Consider the following 16,302-nt stretch of genomic DNA (forward strand, 5'->3'; position numbering starts at 1 on the left):
ACTATGCTCACCCAGGCTGATTAGAAGAGGGGTTTTAAAAATGTTTATTTAATATATTAAAACGCTTGCTGTCAACACCTTTCATGCTATGTGCTTGAATATCCTTGATTAGGGTTTGTGCAGCTGTGGTTCTCACACTGAATTAATTTTGTAAATTGTGGTGAGATGATAGAAGTTTTCCAGCTGTGTAATCATTAATTAACTTGGCTGCATTTGAGTGGCTCCAACCCATGCTTGTCTGTGAAATACTCAACTTAGATAAAACATCACCTCTGCCTTCACTTGGTGTTTCTTGCAGAATGAAAACTCTTTTCCTGTTTTTTATTTGTTTGTTTGTTTATTTGTTTTAAATGGAAATGGAAAAAATTCACTGTAATTTATGCCCTTATCTATTTTCTTCCTGAACTCAAAGCCTACTCTGTGTAACAGGAATCATGGAGGCAAACAAGTAGGTTAAGGACTTAAATTGCAAAATAAATTACAGTCAGAACTATTTATTTCATTACTCTTCTAAGTGCTAGCACACTGATAGAGATTAGATGCTGCTAAGGGACTTTCTGGAAGGACTTAAATTTGCAACTTTCTCTTCAGATTAGAATGGAACAAGAGACTGAACTCTCTCTGAGCTCTTTGACATCTCTAACGAGAGTCTTCTTGAGAAGCCAATTTACATCTAATTAAGCAATGCTGTTTTGTTACCTTATTCAAAGGCTGTTCCTTCCACCTCTACTAGGAGAGTGTCAGTCAAATACTCCATAATGATCCTGCCAAAGGTGGACATTATGCCAGTAGGAATTACTGTCTGTCCCACTTTGGCTCCGTGGTGATGCACGAGCCAGGACTCCCAATCAATATATGTATGACTGAACCTTGGATAATTGTTAAGCCTGATAAGGTCAGAGTTTATTTACACATGAGAATGTTCATTAACATGGTTTTGATTCAGATGCTACTTCAAAAGAAACTGGAATTGCATTTCAGAAGAAGCTCAAGTCCTGGATTTAAATAATATTCAACTTGTAAAAGTAAAATCACTACGAGCATGGAAAGAAGAAATGTCATTTTAAAATCATCAGACATCTGTAAGAAAATAATAATATGCACAGGGACTGACAAAAAAAAAAAAAGAAATCTATTTTAGAAAAGTCTTAACTTAGAGGATATTCTTAATTCCCTTTGAAGTTGATGTTAAATATGTGCTTAACTTTTTGCCTACTTGGGGAATCAAATCAGCAGCTTGATAAATAATTTCTGCCCAGGAGCCTGTTGGACCAAGGAACAGTTAAATTAAAGAGGTACCATGAATAAGTCATGTCATAACAAGAACCACTCACTCACATAGACAACCTAAATTAATTAATCTTCAGTGATCCCTGTTATTTAAACAAAGTAACATGATTTTTCTGTTTTCCTAACTGGCAACTTCAAAGTATGGAATCACACTCTGGACAACCTTGGAAAAGGCACCTGACAAGGCCAGAGTGAAGCCAGACATTTGCCTTTGCAGCTCAGGAATTACAGAGCCAAACTCAACTCAAATACACCAATTTACCCTTTGCTTCTTCTGAATATTCTCTAAGTTCAAGGTTCCTCACCAATGATGGGGTTTTCCCCATTTACCTGGGAGGACATTCCATGGCATGGATAAAGGATGGCTTTGTCATCCTCTTCGGCCCCCTGGTCCAGGCAGTAGCCGCTGGCTTTGCTGTTGCGCACCTGTAACCAGATGGGAATGAAACCAGTTCAGCTGGAAATTAATCCCTATTTTAGTCCAGCCCAGCTGAACCTCAGCTGTGCTACAGCTCCTGGAACAAGCACTGTGTACAACTGCTCTCTGACACACACATGCTCCTCCTGCAGCCAAGACAGGCTGCCAGCAGCAAGTCTGCTCCAGCAAAATATATTATTTGGACAACCTGCTGTCTTTACACACCTTGGGTCAGAGTTATGTTTTTGGCAACTGCTCAAGGATCAGAACTTCCTAAAATTCACCCTAAAAAACCCAGGCCAAGTTTTGCTCCAAACTGCCATTGTGACAACATAAATTCTGACCCTGTATGTTGAGAATGTGGCTTTACAAACAGGATAGCGGCTACCCAGATTTGGTGTTGGATGTGACATGCTTTTGTTTCTTCCTTTTTGCTGATAATAAAACAAAAAAGCATGTGAAAAAAAGTTTTATTTTAACTGAAAATACAGCACATTTTTATGTACAGGATTGACATAAAGAACATTTTATGAAAGGGCACAGGTTCAGAGATCCAAGGAAGTAAAAAATTCCTGTGCCTCCCCAGACAAGGAGAATTTGCAAGTCTATAAAAACTGGAATGGAGCTCAAGTGGAAACCCTTCCAGCCTCTCTGTTGAGGCTGGAAGCATTACATGTGTATTTTGAACATAGAAAAACTTTATGGGTATTGTAAACAAGAAGTTATTTATACAGACACCTCAAAAGACTCAACAGGTCAGTTTTGGTTTAGACTGTGCAGCACCTGTCTGGCCACCCCCAGAATTTAGAAACAGCTGCTGCATAAGGTGTCAGAAAAATCCCAGTATATAATCCTTCATCTTACAGTGTACAAGCATAACAGGGAATCTGATTGGATAAGGGGGCTAACCAACAACTAAATTTCAGGAGGTTTATTTTATGGTTTGGGTGCTGTAAAGGCTGAAGAAGATGAAGACAGCTTTACAAGATGGCTTTTAAAAAATGGGAATTGGGTCATAGGAAATACATTTTTTACTACTGTTTCAATCTGTTTCACATACTCAATACATTTATTTTCCTTGAAACTCACACAAATCCAGACAACTTTTCCTTCAGGAAAATAACCAGAAGAGAAAGTACTTAATAACAAGCTCAGTGTCATTTAGGATAAAGCCTAATATAAGACTGAAAGGGACCTAGGTTGGTTTCTAGCAGGTAAGTACCTTGTGTGGCTCTATTCTATTAAAAATATTAAAAATTTTGATATTTGCATCACTGAACTTCCTGTTTGACTCAAGTACCTTCTATGTGACAGCTCAAGAGGAGCAAACTTTGTTTTAGAGCCCAGATTGCTCAGGGTCTGGTATAATTGACACAACATTGGCACTTCTGCCAACGTTCTTCACTGTTAACGACCTTCTCAGAGCTGACAGATACCAACAGCTCCTCTTGAATTTACCCAAAGTCTTTTCTCAGTTCCTGATAGGGACAGTAACATTAGGATGCAAAGTGATACTATGAAATAAAACTTGCACTTTGTATCAATGTCTCAAGTGCCTGACTTATTTTTATATGAAGTCAATCAAATGGAAGAGAAAGGAACAGTCTCCATTTAGTTGTTTGGGAAAACATATTGCCTTTGGATTTAATTGCAGCTCATGTACACAATTATTTTAGCTCTGTTGAAACCCCTGATGTTTTCTTTACGATGTCTGTGGCATCTTATTTGGGAAAATGATTGCCTCAAACTTATGTTTCAGTATTTTAAAATGAGAGCTAAGGAGGTTGCAGGTCACTGCCAGTAAGGATGACTTCACCTGCTGCCCCACAACGAAAGGAACGGGGCTCCTCAAAGCCACACTCCTTAGTGCTGATTAAAAAGGAGGGAGGGAACTTTTGTTGCCACTGCTGTGCTGATGTGTAATTGCTCTGTACATCCTGATAGGCAGCTCTGAAAGGAGAGGAGTGCTGGAGTGCAGCTGTGATGTGTTTCCAAAGCACACTGTACCTCTCCGTAAGTGACTGTGTTATTGTAAACCCTCATCTCAGGGTACACGTTCTCCAAGTACCACTTAAAGCTCCGGCACTGCAGACGCTGTCGCAGAGCAATTCTTTCAGAAACGTCTCCAAAGTCAACTCCGGGGTTCTGCAAAGCAGAAAAAGAATAAAGAAATCTCACTGCACTGGCTTTATGGTTGCTATCTTTACTGAAATCAAACCGGAGCTAATTTTGTATACCAAGCTGTATTTCCTTCTTTTCCTTCTTTTGTTGTAAGCAACAGCTCATCAAACAGCTGCTGTTGAGTGTAGACAATAAATATTAATGAAAGCCAGTGGAAAAAGGAGCATAAAGAACAGGCAAAACCCCAAAATAAATCAAAATAATAAGAATACAATAAGAATGTTGTTACTTACAGCAGTTCTAAGTGTTTGCAATCAATCCTGAAGCCTTTGCTTTCAGATTCATTTAGAATTTAGGCAGCAATTCTGATCTAAAATATGGCAGCTTGGTCATGCTTTACTCTAGTAAGAGACTTGAGTATTCAGTAATGTAAATGATGTCAGAATAGATCTGTTAAAACTTCAAAGCAAAGCTGCTCAAAAAGTCATTAAGCTCCACTAAGAATTCCTGTAGACCAGCATGCAGTTTATGCTAGAACTCGAGCTCATTTGCAGACTTGAGCCATAGAATGCAGCTAAAATCAAAACCTTTATAATTCTACTTCAGAATTTAATTCACATTTAAATACAAATCCCATGAAAGACAGAGGCTGGAAGATTCAAGTTAATATGAAGAAAGTCAGCCATTTAAAACTGGTGGGTCCTGAGTTAGAGTCTGCTGATTTAAAGTGCTATAAATCATCACAGTTCAACATTAAGACAGTAAGTTACCTCATCCAAAAACCTTTTCCGACACTATATTAATCAAATGGACTGAAACTGGGGAGTTTTGCATGAGATCGTTCTGATGTGCCTTGTGCTTTTCCTCCAGAGGAATATCTGTACATTTTACAGATTTTTTTCTAATGCAGGGCTACAAGACAGCAGCAAATCTTAGCTGAGGGTTTATTAAGATCCCCAACAGATGCCTGGTTTTCAGGAGAGAATACAAGTGTAATACTGAACAGGTTTTCCTGTTTGCCACATAAAGAGTTTGCTGTGCTCACTGCTGCTTGCTGATGCACGTTCTGTCAGGAGCCCTCAGTGCAGCATCCATTCAAATGAATGTTAATTTACGTAGTACTTGAGGCTGCGTGGAAGAAGAGCAATCCTCTGAGGCACTCAGTGCAATAAATCATTCAGTGTTAGATTCCTTTATCACTAAAATTGTTGAGGAATAAATCCTGTGGTGGGGACGTACCAAATATTTTGGTTAACTGAAATAAAGCTGCGCTGACCTGCTGCTGAAGGTTATAGGAACCTGATCTTGCAGGTGTGCCCAAGGCCATCTGCTGATCTAGATAAACATTATGCATGAATTCTCAATAACCTGTGAGTTGTGAAAAAGATGGTGGGAATTATAGAAGAGTTAATTTGGGTGGGTTTTGTGGTGTGGGAAAATGCATGTGTTTTACCTGCCTCTCGTCTGCCCTATTTAAACTGAGGCAATACAGAGCCCTTTTTTGCAGTGCTGATTCTACAGAGCACAGGAGCAGCAAATTGAGCAGCTATGAAAACAAATTGAGCTGTGCTCACCCTCTGTGCCCCCTGCAGTACTGTGGGCAGGTTACAGTGTGATGGTACAGGAATGAGGTGTCCACAGGATTTACTTGGTGGACACATTCTTTTTAAGCAGCTAGCAAGGTTTCTAATTCCCCTGCAGAATGTTTTTGTGCACAGTACAGTACTTCTGTCATCTGTACTGAATACTACAGTGAATAATGTCATGAACACTAACATCAGCTTCCTTTTCATGAGAGCTAATAGGCTTATTTTTATGATGCACATTTTATCAATCAATCAATTTATTTTATGGAAAGAAAATTTTAATGTTCAGTACTTCTGCTGATTTTATGTCTTTTATTGTAGATGTGCCTGGGTTTTTTTAACAGCTCTGCTATATAGCTCAGTGCAGAAAACTGCATCAATAAGTAATCTTGGAGAGATTAAAGGAAATCATGTTTTGGTGTAAATGCTTATTTAAATATCATCTTTTCTCAGAATTCATTTGCACGTCATCAAGCAAGCAAATTTGCAGAGTTTAGCTTTTCATCTCCTAATTGAAAACTGACCATTTTAGCAAGTGTATTTTATGTGTGGAGACAGGGCCAAAATGCCCATAAATCTTTAATGGACACTGCTCTGTATTCCTCCTACCATCACAGAAATCTTGTGTGGAAAAACTGATGCAGTACTGCCTTTTGTTAAGGCAAAATAATTCTCTGCAATTACCTCTTGTGCCAAAAGAAGTCACCAAAACCACATTTTGGAGACCTTGCACAGTGTCCAATATAGCAGTAAGTGAATTTAGACCTGTGAGAATATCTGATATATTCACATGGACAAGGAGGAAACACTGCTCTTCCAGGTATGTATATTTTAAAAACAGTAAGAGGAAAGAACAAAAATGGAGTTTCACATATTAACTAAGTACCAAAATATGAGTAGATGTTTAGGACAGACTAAATCTAGTGAAGTCTTTGACAAGACTCCCATGACTTTAATGAGCTCCAGGTCAAAACTGAATATTCCCAGACACCTCTGGGTTTGCATACTTTCCTGTTCTGATAGGAACATTCCTGTTCCTCTTTGCTTCCATCAGCTCTGGGCAAACCCCTGCTATAAGGGTTAACTAAACCATTCTTACCTACAGATCAGTGTATGTTGCCCCTCAGCTGCTCTCCCTGTGCCCCTTGACATGAATAATTTGGATGCAAACACAGCCAAGGAACACAGCAACAGCCAGCTTCCACCTGGCTGGGATAGAACATAAAACTCTTCTCTGCAAGAATTATGCTCAGTGCAGATGTAGCATGTGATATACTTACAGAACAAAGTGATAAACTGAACCTACAGTTTATCTAATATTTATATTACACGGATTCCTGGAGGCCCCCACGCGCCATCTACAATTCGTATGCGCAGTGAGAAGCAGAACATGCCCACATTGCACCTCTCAGCCTGTGGACAATAAAGCTATTTAATGTTCGATTCTTTTATTGCATACTTTGTTTTTTATGCTGGTGAGGTCTACTGAGTCTCACGATGAATGATGATATTTATTTATGGACATTTCTGTCGTCCCTACCATTGTAGCATAAGAACACCTCAGAGTTTAACGGTGCCCCAAATTAATGACTTCTGGGGGAGCACATAAACCTGAGACATTTTGCTCTGGTTAAATGATAAATCTGTGTAACTGTGTACAACAGTCTGGACTAAGTGCACAACTAAACTCAGACTGAGGAAGCAAGTTCATGTGGCAGAACTCTCTGTACTGAGCACGCAGCAAAACGCCTCCCCTAAGCTTAGCCCACTTTGTGTAGCTGTAGTAACACCCTTCACCTCCAAGAGCTAACTAGGAACAGCTACCCGTGTTTCTGTTCAGGACAGAGTGTGAGCTGTACTTACTGCCATGGGGATGTTCCAGGCCATGTAAACGTGTGACTTGAAGTCATCCATCCAGACCTCGGCGGCGCGCAGGGCGTTGCGCTTTGCATAGTAGTCGATGTCGTTGTTGTAGGGCTTCTTGGTGCGCTCGATGTGCGCCACGCGGGAGCAGGGCAGCACCTCCATGCTGCCCCCGCACTGCCACACCTGGGGGAGGCACAGAAAACAGACACATGGATTCTTTTTCCCCTTCAGAGGCAATGGAAGCGCTTCTTTGCAGATGCTGTGTGTAGGGTGTTTGCCGGTCAGAGGTGAGGGCTATCGAACGGTTCCAAAGGATTGCCCGATTTACCTCTCGCTGCACACTGCAGGTGAGTCTGAGGGGGATGCACATTAGGTACAGAGGTTTACAAGACATAAAGAGACAAGGCTTTCACCACAGTATCACTGCTCTTGGGACCATCAGGCAGAGAACAAATTGTGAGGTGGTAACCTCTGCCCGTGGGTGATATTTTAACCTAGCCTTTGTTACTGAAACTTCAGCAAAAATCAGCTGTGTCATCTGGCTGTGTTTGACACATAAATGGGGTACTGCAAAGGGCTCTAAGGTCACCCCAGAGCCTTCTCTTCTCCAGACTAAACATCTCCAGCTCTCTCAGACTGTCTCCACAGGAGAAGTGCTCCAGACCTCTCATCATCTTATCTCTCTCCCCCTGAGCTGATGAAAAGGGCTAAAAGGGGCTGAGTGGAGTCTCCAGCACCCAGCCTGCCCAGACACCATGGAACTCACACTGTGCAATTTTCTCCCTGCTGATTGTTTACTGTCTGAACTCCAACAGGGGACAACGAGGACTTGTCTCTTTGCATCAGCAAGATCTGGAGTGATGCAGAGTGAGGGAGGTTTATGGATTCAGCTCCCCCCTGTCTGCACCTAGTAGTAGAGTCTAACTGAAGTAAATGAAAGAGATTAAAATATGTGCAATAATTCAGAACTTTCCAAGGTTGCCTTTTACTGAGAAAAAAAACACATTTCTGTACAAGATGCATTCCAGAACTATACTGGGGCAGTTCTCCACCTAACCTGCCTTCTCAAGGACAAAGATAAAGTGCCTGGGAAGTAGCAAATAAAATCTCCTCTGCTCTGCCTTTTTCTTTTTTAATACTTTGTTAGGCAATATTTACTTGCCGCTTTCCAAACAGCTCTGTAGTAAATCACTGGCCACTGAAATTTACATTTGATAAATGGAGTACACTGAAAAACACACTGCTCATAAATTTGGACTGACATGTGCTGAGTGTTTCCAGTGCAAAGAGGAAATGCTAAAAAAAAAATAAATTAATTGATTTTCACCATCAGAAGGAGAAATGAGCAGCACACTTTAGTATACTGCTATTTGCCCTACCCAGCCTGGAAGCCAGCTATTTAATGCACAGCACATTTTTCTTTCTATTGATATGCCTAATGACCTTGTAACTCTTATTTATGTATTTTGGTACCAAGGGCAAGTACATTATCTGAGTGACAGATTTATTTCCTTTGAATGTCAGTGCTCACACAAACCTGAAAAGGAAAAGGTACTAAACTGCAACATTAAAGAAAACAGTTTAGCTCATCTGTAAATTCAACACAAACAGTTATTTATCAGTGATAAATTCTCCACAGATGAAATCCACAGGGAACACAGACACCTGGCTTTGAAGGGAACACAAGAAGAGGCAGCAGCAGCCTCAGGCCAGGTAACTCTCACTCTGTCTGATCCTGGTGCTCAGCTCTCAGTATGGAGCTGGCTGTGGTGTGACTGCCCCATCCATAATTAATCCCTTGGGCTGCTTTCCACTGACACTCAGTCACTTCTTCCTTTTCCCCTCAGCCCAACTTTGCTCTTTAATGGGGCAACATCTACTGACGAGGAGGAAAGAAGGAAGAAAACAGGAAATACTCCAGGAAATTTTTCTTCCTTAGAAGATGCTAAAATTTACCCCAAATGACTTATTTTTATTTTTTTTTCCTGGGAATATGTAATTTGTAACACCAGCAGCAGATGTTTCCCTCGACAAGAATGGTATTTCCAATCCCAAAGAAAGACAACTGGAGGTAGAGCACAGGGGGCAGGGAGTCAGATAGTTCACCAGGTGAACATCATCATGCCACCATTTTTCCACATCCCAGACAAATGTCACAGCTGCTCAGCTGTGGTCACTTCTTTCCAGGCCTGACAAGGTCTCCTGTTTTACTTCATGAAGATTAGATGCTGTCCAGTGGAGCACAGACATGACTCAGTGTCCCCACACCCTTTCAGCACATGGCTAAGCACAGGGTGAAGTTCTTGTCTCCTTCCCTTCCAGCCTGATAATTACTTAAACTTACACTGAATAGAGGAGTTTCTGTAGTATAATCAAATACTTGCATCCAAAACTGGGCAAGCTCCCAGCAGTTGAGAGGCATCATGTGAGATTTGAATGAATACTTGAGACTTGTGCTCAGAGGAGGATGGGATGTTCAGCAGCACCTTCTCCTCTCTGGACACACAGCTGAAAGGCACATGAGATGCAGCAAACCACTGTCTGCCTGCTTTTAACAAAGGGTGAAAGAATGAGAAACCTTTTATTGTGTCAGTCAGGTAAGAGAGAGGTGAGTCAGCGGCTGATCCTGAAACTGGTTGATTCCCCACCTCTTCTCATTCTCAAAACTCTACTTAATGACCCATTTTAACAGTAGCAGACAATACATTTCTTTCCACATCAAACTATGAAATTATGTCAGGAAAATAATTACATACCTCTGTAAAGCATTTATCAGGCAGGATCTGAGTTCTTACTGGGGGAAGCAAACTATTTCTAACTGTGAACATAAAATGATGCCCAAGGCTCTCCAAAGTGACACATTTCAGGAATTCAGAGAAAACTGCCTTCCCTATCTTCTATGGCTTATCTTCTGGGATAACAACACATTTCCAGCCCAAGTTATTCCTCTCATATGGAGCTGCCAACAGTAAATGTGTATCTCAAGGTTCATTTACTGAGCTGGTGGAAGTGTTACAGCCTCTGAGCTGCTCCCCACAAGGGTGCACATGGCTGAAAATCCCACTCTGTCTTCTTTTCTCCCATGGGGAGACAAGTCCTTTAGAGTAATTTTTAATTTATATATATATATTTTTTGGCTTCACAGCATGCTTTCATCAAACCTGTACCGTGGGGCAATAGCCTGGGCTCCATGGAAGGCCAGGAGCAGCAGCAAAGTAAAGTGTGTTCTCCTTGACTTGGTGCAGCCCAGGGACACAGCTTTGCCTCTGTGAGCATCACACTGTGCAACATTTTAAGACATGATCAAGTAATTCCAAGAGACACTCAATTTATTTGCTAATTGTAGCTAATTTCTAATTTCAGCACTGCTCTTTAGGCTGCTATAAACAAAATTGATAGCAATTTAAATGTTACCATAGCCGTGTTACCTTAGCATTTTTACTGCTAATTATCTCAATCAACTTTTCTATAAACAGACATATTAAGTGTTGAGAAGAACAAGTACCCCCATCAGGAGTAAATTACAAACTGAGTGATAATGTTTGTGGCTTGCACTATAATGACTTACTGACACTAATTATCAGCTATTCCTGTACACCTGAGGTGTGGCTGTCCTACAGGAAAATGTTTATTTATGCAGCAGCCAGCTGGACATCACATTTTATGCATCAGAGAAAATCTGAGATGAGGCTGTCTCTTGTCTACCACGGCCTCAACTGTGCATCAGCAAAGTTCTCTGAAGGCAGGTTGGGTACATTAATTAGAAAGGCTAATAAGGTGCCAAGCTTTAATTCTTCCCAAGCAAGAATAAAATTTCCAAGGAAACGCGTTTTCCCACATGTACCTTCTGCTGAAAATCAAAACCATCTTTATCAGGACTTACAAAAATTAAAGTTAAAAAGAGTTAAACAAGCCTGGACACTACTAAGTAGGAAGTAGAGCTGGCCAGAGTGCTGGGCTAATCAATTCCTAAATTTTGGCAATGTACATGGAGAGAACATTGCTGATGTGGTCTCCTGCTCTGCAGGTGAGACACATTTCCAACAGCATCATGTTCTGCAGAGCAAATGTCAGAGCTCTGAAATACCCTGGGATTTAATATTTGCCATTTTTAGCATTTTAAATATTGTTCCTGGGATTTAATAACTGCCATTGGCAAGAGAGTGGCTGCAGCTCCCACGAGGCTCTCGCTGATTATAGGGAGGGCTCTTCCCTCTCTGTGGACTTGGTGCTCTGTAAATTGAATACCACATTATGGTGTACACTGAAGTGACTGCACAGGGTTATTTAATTTGGTAGAGATGATCTCACTAAAAGCAAAATCAATAGGTAAAAATAAAAACGGCTTCAGTATGAAGGACAAGCTGGGAAGACAGTTTTAACTTTGAAAACTTAGGCTGGAAGTAAAGATTGTGGTCCTTAAGAACTTTGTACCTTGCTGTGAATTTTGCAGTTTAAACACCCTGGTGCTCAGTGAGAGAGAAAAAGAAAAGTCTCAGATTCTCTGTTACAACTCTTTTTTCCATCAAATAGACCTTTGATTTAAGCAGCTGGAGAGATGAAGTATCCCAGAATGTGTAATAGTGGAAAGAACACTTCTGTGTGATTTGCTTCCAAATAATCACTCTTTGCCAACACTTTTGTACCCTCTTCACAGACACACCAGTTCCATCCCTTCCCCTCAACACCACAAGTTTATAGATACCAAACCAACTCCAATGGAGTGTGACCCAGGCATTTGCAATGTGTTGGTCTCCACCTCTTTTAAAACCTGACTTTTCCAGGAGAGCTGGGGTTAGTCCAGCTTTTCTAATAATATAGAACATGGAGCAATTAATGAAATTGTCAGCACCCTGAGGCTTTGAGCCTGTTTTTCATAGGTAGCAATCTCTCTGGAGGTGTCACTGCACTGCACAGGTGACACTGCAGCAGCTTTGTGCTTTATCCGCTCGTGGAAATTTCAGTGACCCTTTCCAGACAGGAATAATCACAGTCTACATCTTCCAGCAGTAACAAAATGGAAGGAACCAGCTTCAAAACACACCTGTGGCAGCTGGGTCCCTCATTTCTGACACACCCAGCAGAGGATGTCACCTGGCACTGGTGCCACAGGCAGCGTTTCAGACGGGATGTTCTGCACATCCTGAAACAAAAGGGCTCTGATGTTTTATGGAGCAGTTCTGAACTCTGCCTGAGCAGCACTTCACAGGAGTAGCCTTTCAGATTTCAAACTTTCCCTTCTGAGTGAAGGCAGCAGAAGAGATGGAGGAGTTTTAAAAGCAGCTCAGATATCCCTGTTTCATGATATTCCAGCGTGGGAATTCTTAAAAGTCAGGGATCTCAGGCTCTCTTTGAATTTCAAGGCAAAGCCTACCAGAAATGGATGTCTTCTAGACTGCCTACACACACCTACAGCAGGATTGGAAAAGATTTTTCTATGATGAAAGAATTACCCCATGCTTCAGAAATTTTGTTGACCTAAATTTTCAAGAATAACATAAATTTTAAATGTTTTCACTAATTGAAGCACAAGCTCTTTGTTACCTCCACCTGTGCTTCCCACAAAGGTTTCTCTGAAACTGAGTGATGATTTTCAGAATATCTGCTTGGCATTAAAAGTTTTTAATGCACAATTACCTATATGTACAATCTGAAAGGTCAGTTTAAACTGAAAACACAAACTTCTGTTGTAAAAATAGAATAACACAATCCTTTGACAACACTAAAACCAGTATTTGTTGTCGTTTAGAAATTTTGCCGAAGTGCAGAGTGTTCAAAAGAAATATATTTGGTATAATTTATCAGCTGGATCTGACAGAGGCATCAAATTGTGGTTCCTTGAGGTGACAAAAGCCTGATTTCTGACAGAAGTTGCAATACTTGAAGGGCAGGAGGACATGTAGTAAATTCACAACAGCAGGCACCACTGAGCCCTCTTCAGCCCCTGTAACACCACAGTGTAAAATAAAATCCATGTGTACTGCAGGTACAGGAAAATTCCTACTCTGGTGAAGTCAAACAGAAAGGTAACTCTTAATTCTTAAAAACCTGCTGTCATTTCAGTCTCCATCTCCAGTCAGCCATGAACCAACAAGGTCTAAATCAGAAGCAATTCTTCAAAGCGTATTTGAAAGATGACAATAAAATCCTTTCCCATCTGAAACACGGGAGCTCTGTACTTATTCTCCAGTCCTTAAGGGATGTGCCAACTCTTCTAATGCCCACACTAGAAACAAAAAATTAATAGGAATCTAGCACACTTAGTGTTCTTGCATCTCTGATATTGACAATTTACGTAGCTCACTGAAAACTGATCTTTCAAAGTAATTTATAGCCTGACATTTTCTTGTTTTCTAATGGAGTTTTATGGATATTCTCCCCTGCATGTATTCTCAGAGCTGCCTAGAGAGTCATATTTAATCAGCTGTGCTAGATAAAGTGCTCTCTCTCTGTTTCTCACTTCACATAGGAAGCTGTTAGAGACTGGGGAGCTGTCATAATCAAACACATCATATGGAAAAATTAATCACATGGTCTCGTTTTGTTCATCAAGTGCATTTTTATCATCATCTTTAAAGGCAGCCGCAATTACGATTTAAAAAAGTCCCAACTGTCATTTCTCAAAATAGCCTGTGCTAGTTCATGGTGCATTTACAGAGCAAAACTCTTTCCATGCTGGGACAAACCAGCTTACATCAGAGAGACTTTTAGCTGCCAAAAAGAAACTTGAACAAAGGACGAAATCACATCTCAAGATCCACAGATCTCTGCTTTGTCAGAGGCTTCAGGATAAACTTCTGACCTATACCTTCAAATTACAGGACCCAAAAGGGTCCTTGGTTGACTGATCCTGACATTGACTCGGTGACAATCCCTCCTTTTTGCTCTCAACTCCTGCTCAAAGCAGTTTGCAGATAATCTACTCACAGCAGATGTAGAGGGAGTGTGACAAAAGCTCAAACATGAAAGCTAATTCTGTTATTAGGAGTCTTCTTATCCTACATGTGTCAATACCCATCCCTTACTCTTGCTGCCCTGGAAGGCTGGAAACACAGAACAGTGGTTTGGGACTAATGATTTTTGGAGGGCTGGATTTCACCTGGGGCTCTCCTCGTTTTTTTCCTGGCTCACACAGCAAGAACTTAATTTGAAGAGAGAAGGAGAGATGTGGAGGATAGAGTAGATGTAGCCGTACAAGTCTTTAAGATGTTTGGCTCCAGTATTGCTCCTTTTTGATTACTATTTTTATCAGTATTTCAGTTGCCCCAATGAGGAATACTTGGAAGCTTGCTGCTCTTCCCACAACTATTACAATATAGTTCAAGGATGTGCTGCAAGATCCTTCTGCAGAGTAATTTAAAGTGAATTTCATGGCAGACTCAAAATTACACCTTTTCTTTATAGAAAAGTAAAATAATTTTTTCATAGGTTGTTGAATAGCCTTTAAAATGTGTTGGAATTTTTTTGAGTTTGTCCTCTTAGCTTTGATCCCTTGGGATTTTCTGGTATTTACAGATGAACTTCTTCCAGAAAAAAAAAATGGCAGTGGAACAATAACATTCTTGCAATGAGACACTCAACACATGCATGTTTTATATTTGTCTGGTGGCTCTTCAGTAGCAAATTTAGAGGCTGTCCTTCACATGTTTCTTAGAGGTTATGCAGAACCTCAAGCCAGTTAAGATCTCAGATGTGACAACAGTGAGAAGATAAAACCCTTCTGCTAACCCTCTTACAGAGGGAAACAGATAAGCATGAAGAAATTGAAACATGTTCTAGAGAAACTCACAGTCAGCAACTGCTATCTTGCTGTAAAGATAAACTTTGTGTGTAAAGAACTAGGGCTGATAAATTAATAGACTGGCTGCTATGCAAGGGAGGAGATAGGCTTTAAAATGATATTAAAAATGCCCCATGTGCTTTAACCACTAATCCAATCTCCATAAACCCATATTTTCCACAATTTTTACAAAGGGTAATGCACCTTTGAAAAGAGCATGTCTGGGGAAGAAGCAGATCTCCCTTCTGCAAGGAAAATTCCAGACCCTCTGAAATGCCTTGCAGGTCAGGGATGAAAACTGCAAAACCCCTCAAGGCAAGAAGAGAAGCCTGACCCTGCACAGGCAGGATGCCACACTGCTGGGCTTTACACACAGACTTCAAATATGGCAAAGAATAAAATATCCCAAGCTTCAAAAGGTGGTGGTGGTGGTGGTTCAGGAATTCTTCTTTCCTGCTAGGGAAGTTCAGTCAGTGCAGTGATGCTGGACAAATTCCCCCTGCTCCAGACTCCCTGACATCACTGCTCAGGGAGGGCAGCAGGGAAGCATTGAGGAATGGGAAAAGGGAGAAAGGACAGCCAAAGAGCAAGGTTTTAATTTTCAAAGGCTTGTTTTTCTTAGCAAATTAATGAATGTTGGCACCTCAAGATGCTCCAGGAGATGTTAACAGCTCCTATCACGTAAATGACAGGCATAGGAAAGAGACTGCTTTGAGGCAAACCCTCAAACTTCATAGACTAGAGATAATAATTCTATTTTCTTTGAATTCTCCTCAAGCCTAAAAGAGGCTGCAGATTTCTTCTGGTCTAGTACCATATATGTTGTGTTTTGCAAGCACAAATCATTTTTCCTCTATAAAGTAAATGAAATTTGGTATCTCTAATGTAGCTTGCTAATTGTTGCAGGCAGATGCTTCTCATAATGTATTCTTTAAGAATACATTTGATGAGAATAATTTTCTCTTTTCTTACAAAAATTTACTCAAGTTTTCCCCAAATCAATAGAATCACTGTCAGTCATTTCTGTAAATATGTCAGCACAGATACTGTTTGTACTATAACTGTTAAAATTCAACAAATTTGCCTTGGAAAAATACAATTGACATATTGGAAAAATACAGTCTATATAGGATATATGAAACAGCACTAAAGACCAGCCTGTTATTCTTGTTCCTCACATCTCCTTCATGTGATTGCTTTAGGTTGTTTCTCCTCACTTATCCCAATAGACCACAGAGAAA

At 40.5% G+C, this 16,302-nt stretch overlaps 1 protein-coding gene across 6 annotated transcripts in view; it reads right to left on the bottom strand.

The window, feature by feature from the left end:
• Positions 1 to 16,302, bottom strand: part of GALNT9 (polypeptide N-acetylgalactosaminyltransferase 9) — a 410,584-nt gene that overhangs the window by 8,885 nt on the left and 385,397 nt on the right. For all 6 annotated transcript variants that reach the window (XM_086855455.1, XM_086855456.1, XM_086855454.1 and 3 more), the window contains 3 exons: positions 7,279 to 7,464; positions 3,716 to 3,853; positions 1,621 to 1,716 (listed from right to left, as the gene is read on the bottom strand). In XM_086855455.1, the coding sequence (XP_086711581.1) occupies positions 1,621 to 1,716; positions 3,716 to 3,853; positions 7,279 to 7,464 (420 nt within the window). The remainder of the gene's footprint in view (positions 1 to 1,620; positions 1,717 to 3,715; positions 3,854 to 7,278; positions 7,465 to 16,302) is intronic.

This window comes from Cyanistes caeruleus, chromosome 18 (assembly GCF_971803275.1).
Source record: "Cyanistes caeruleus chromosome 18, bCyaCae1.hap1.1, whole genome shotgun sequence".
In the NCBI taxonomy this organism is placed as follows: domain Eukaryota; kingdom Metazoa; phylum Chordata; class Aves; order Passeriformes; family Paridae; genus Cyanistes; species Cyanistes caeruleus.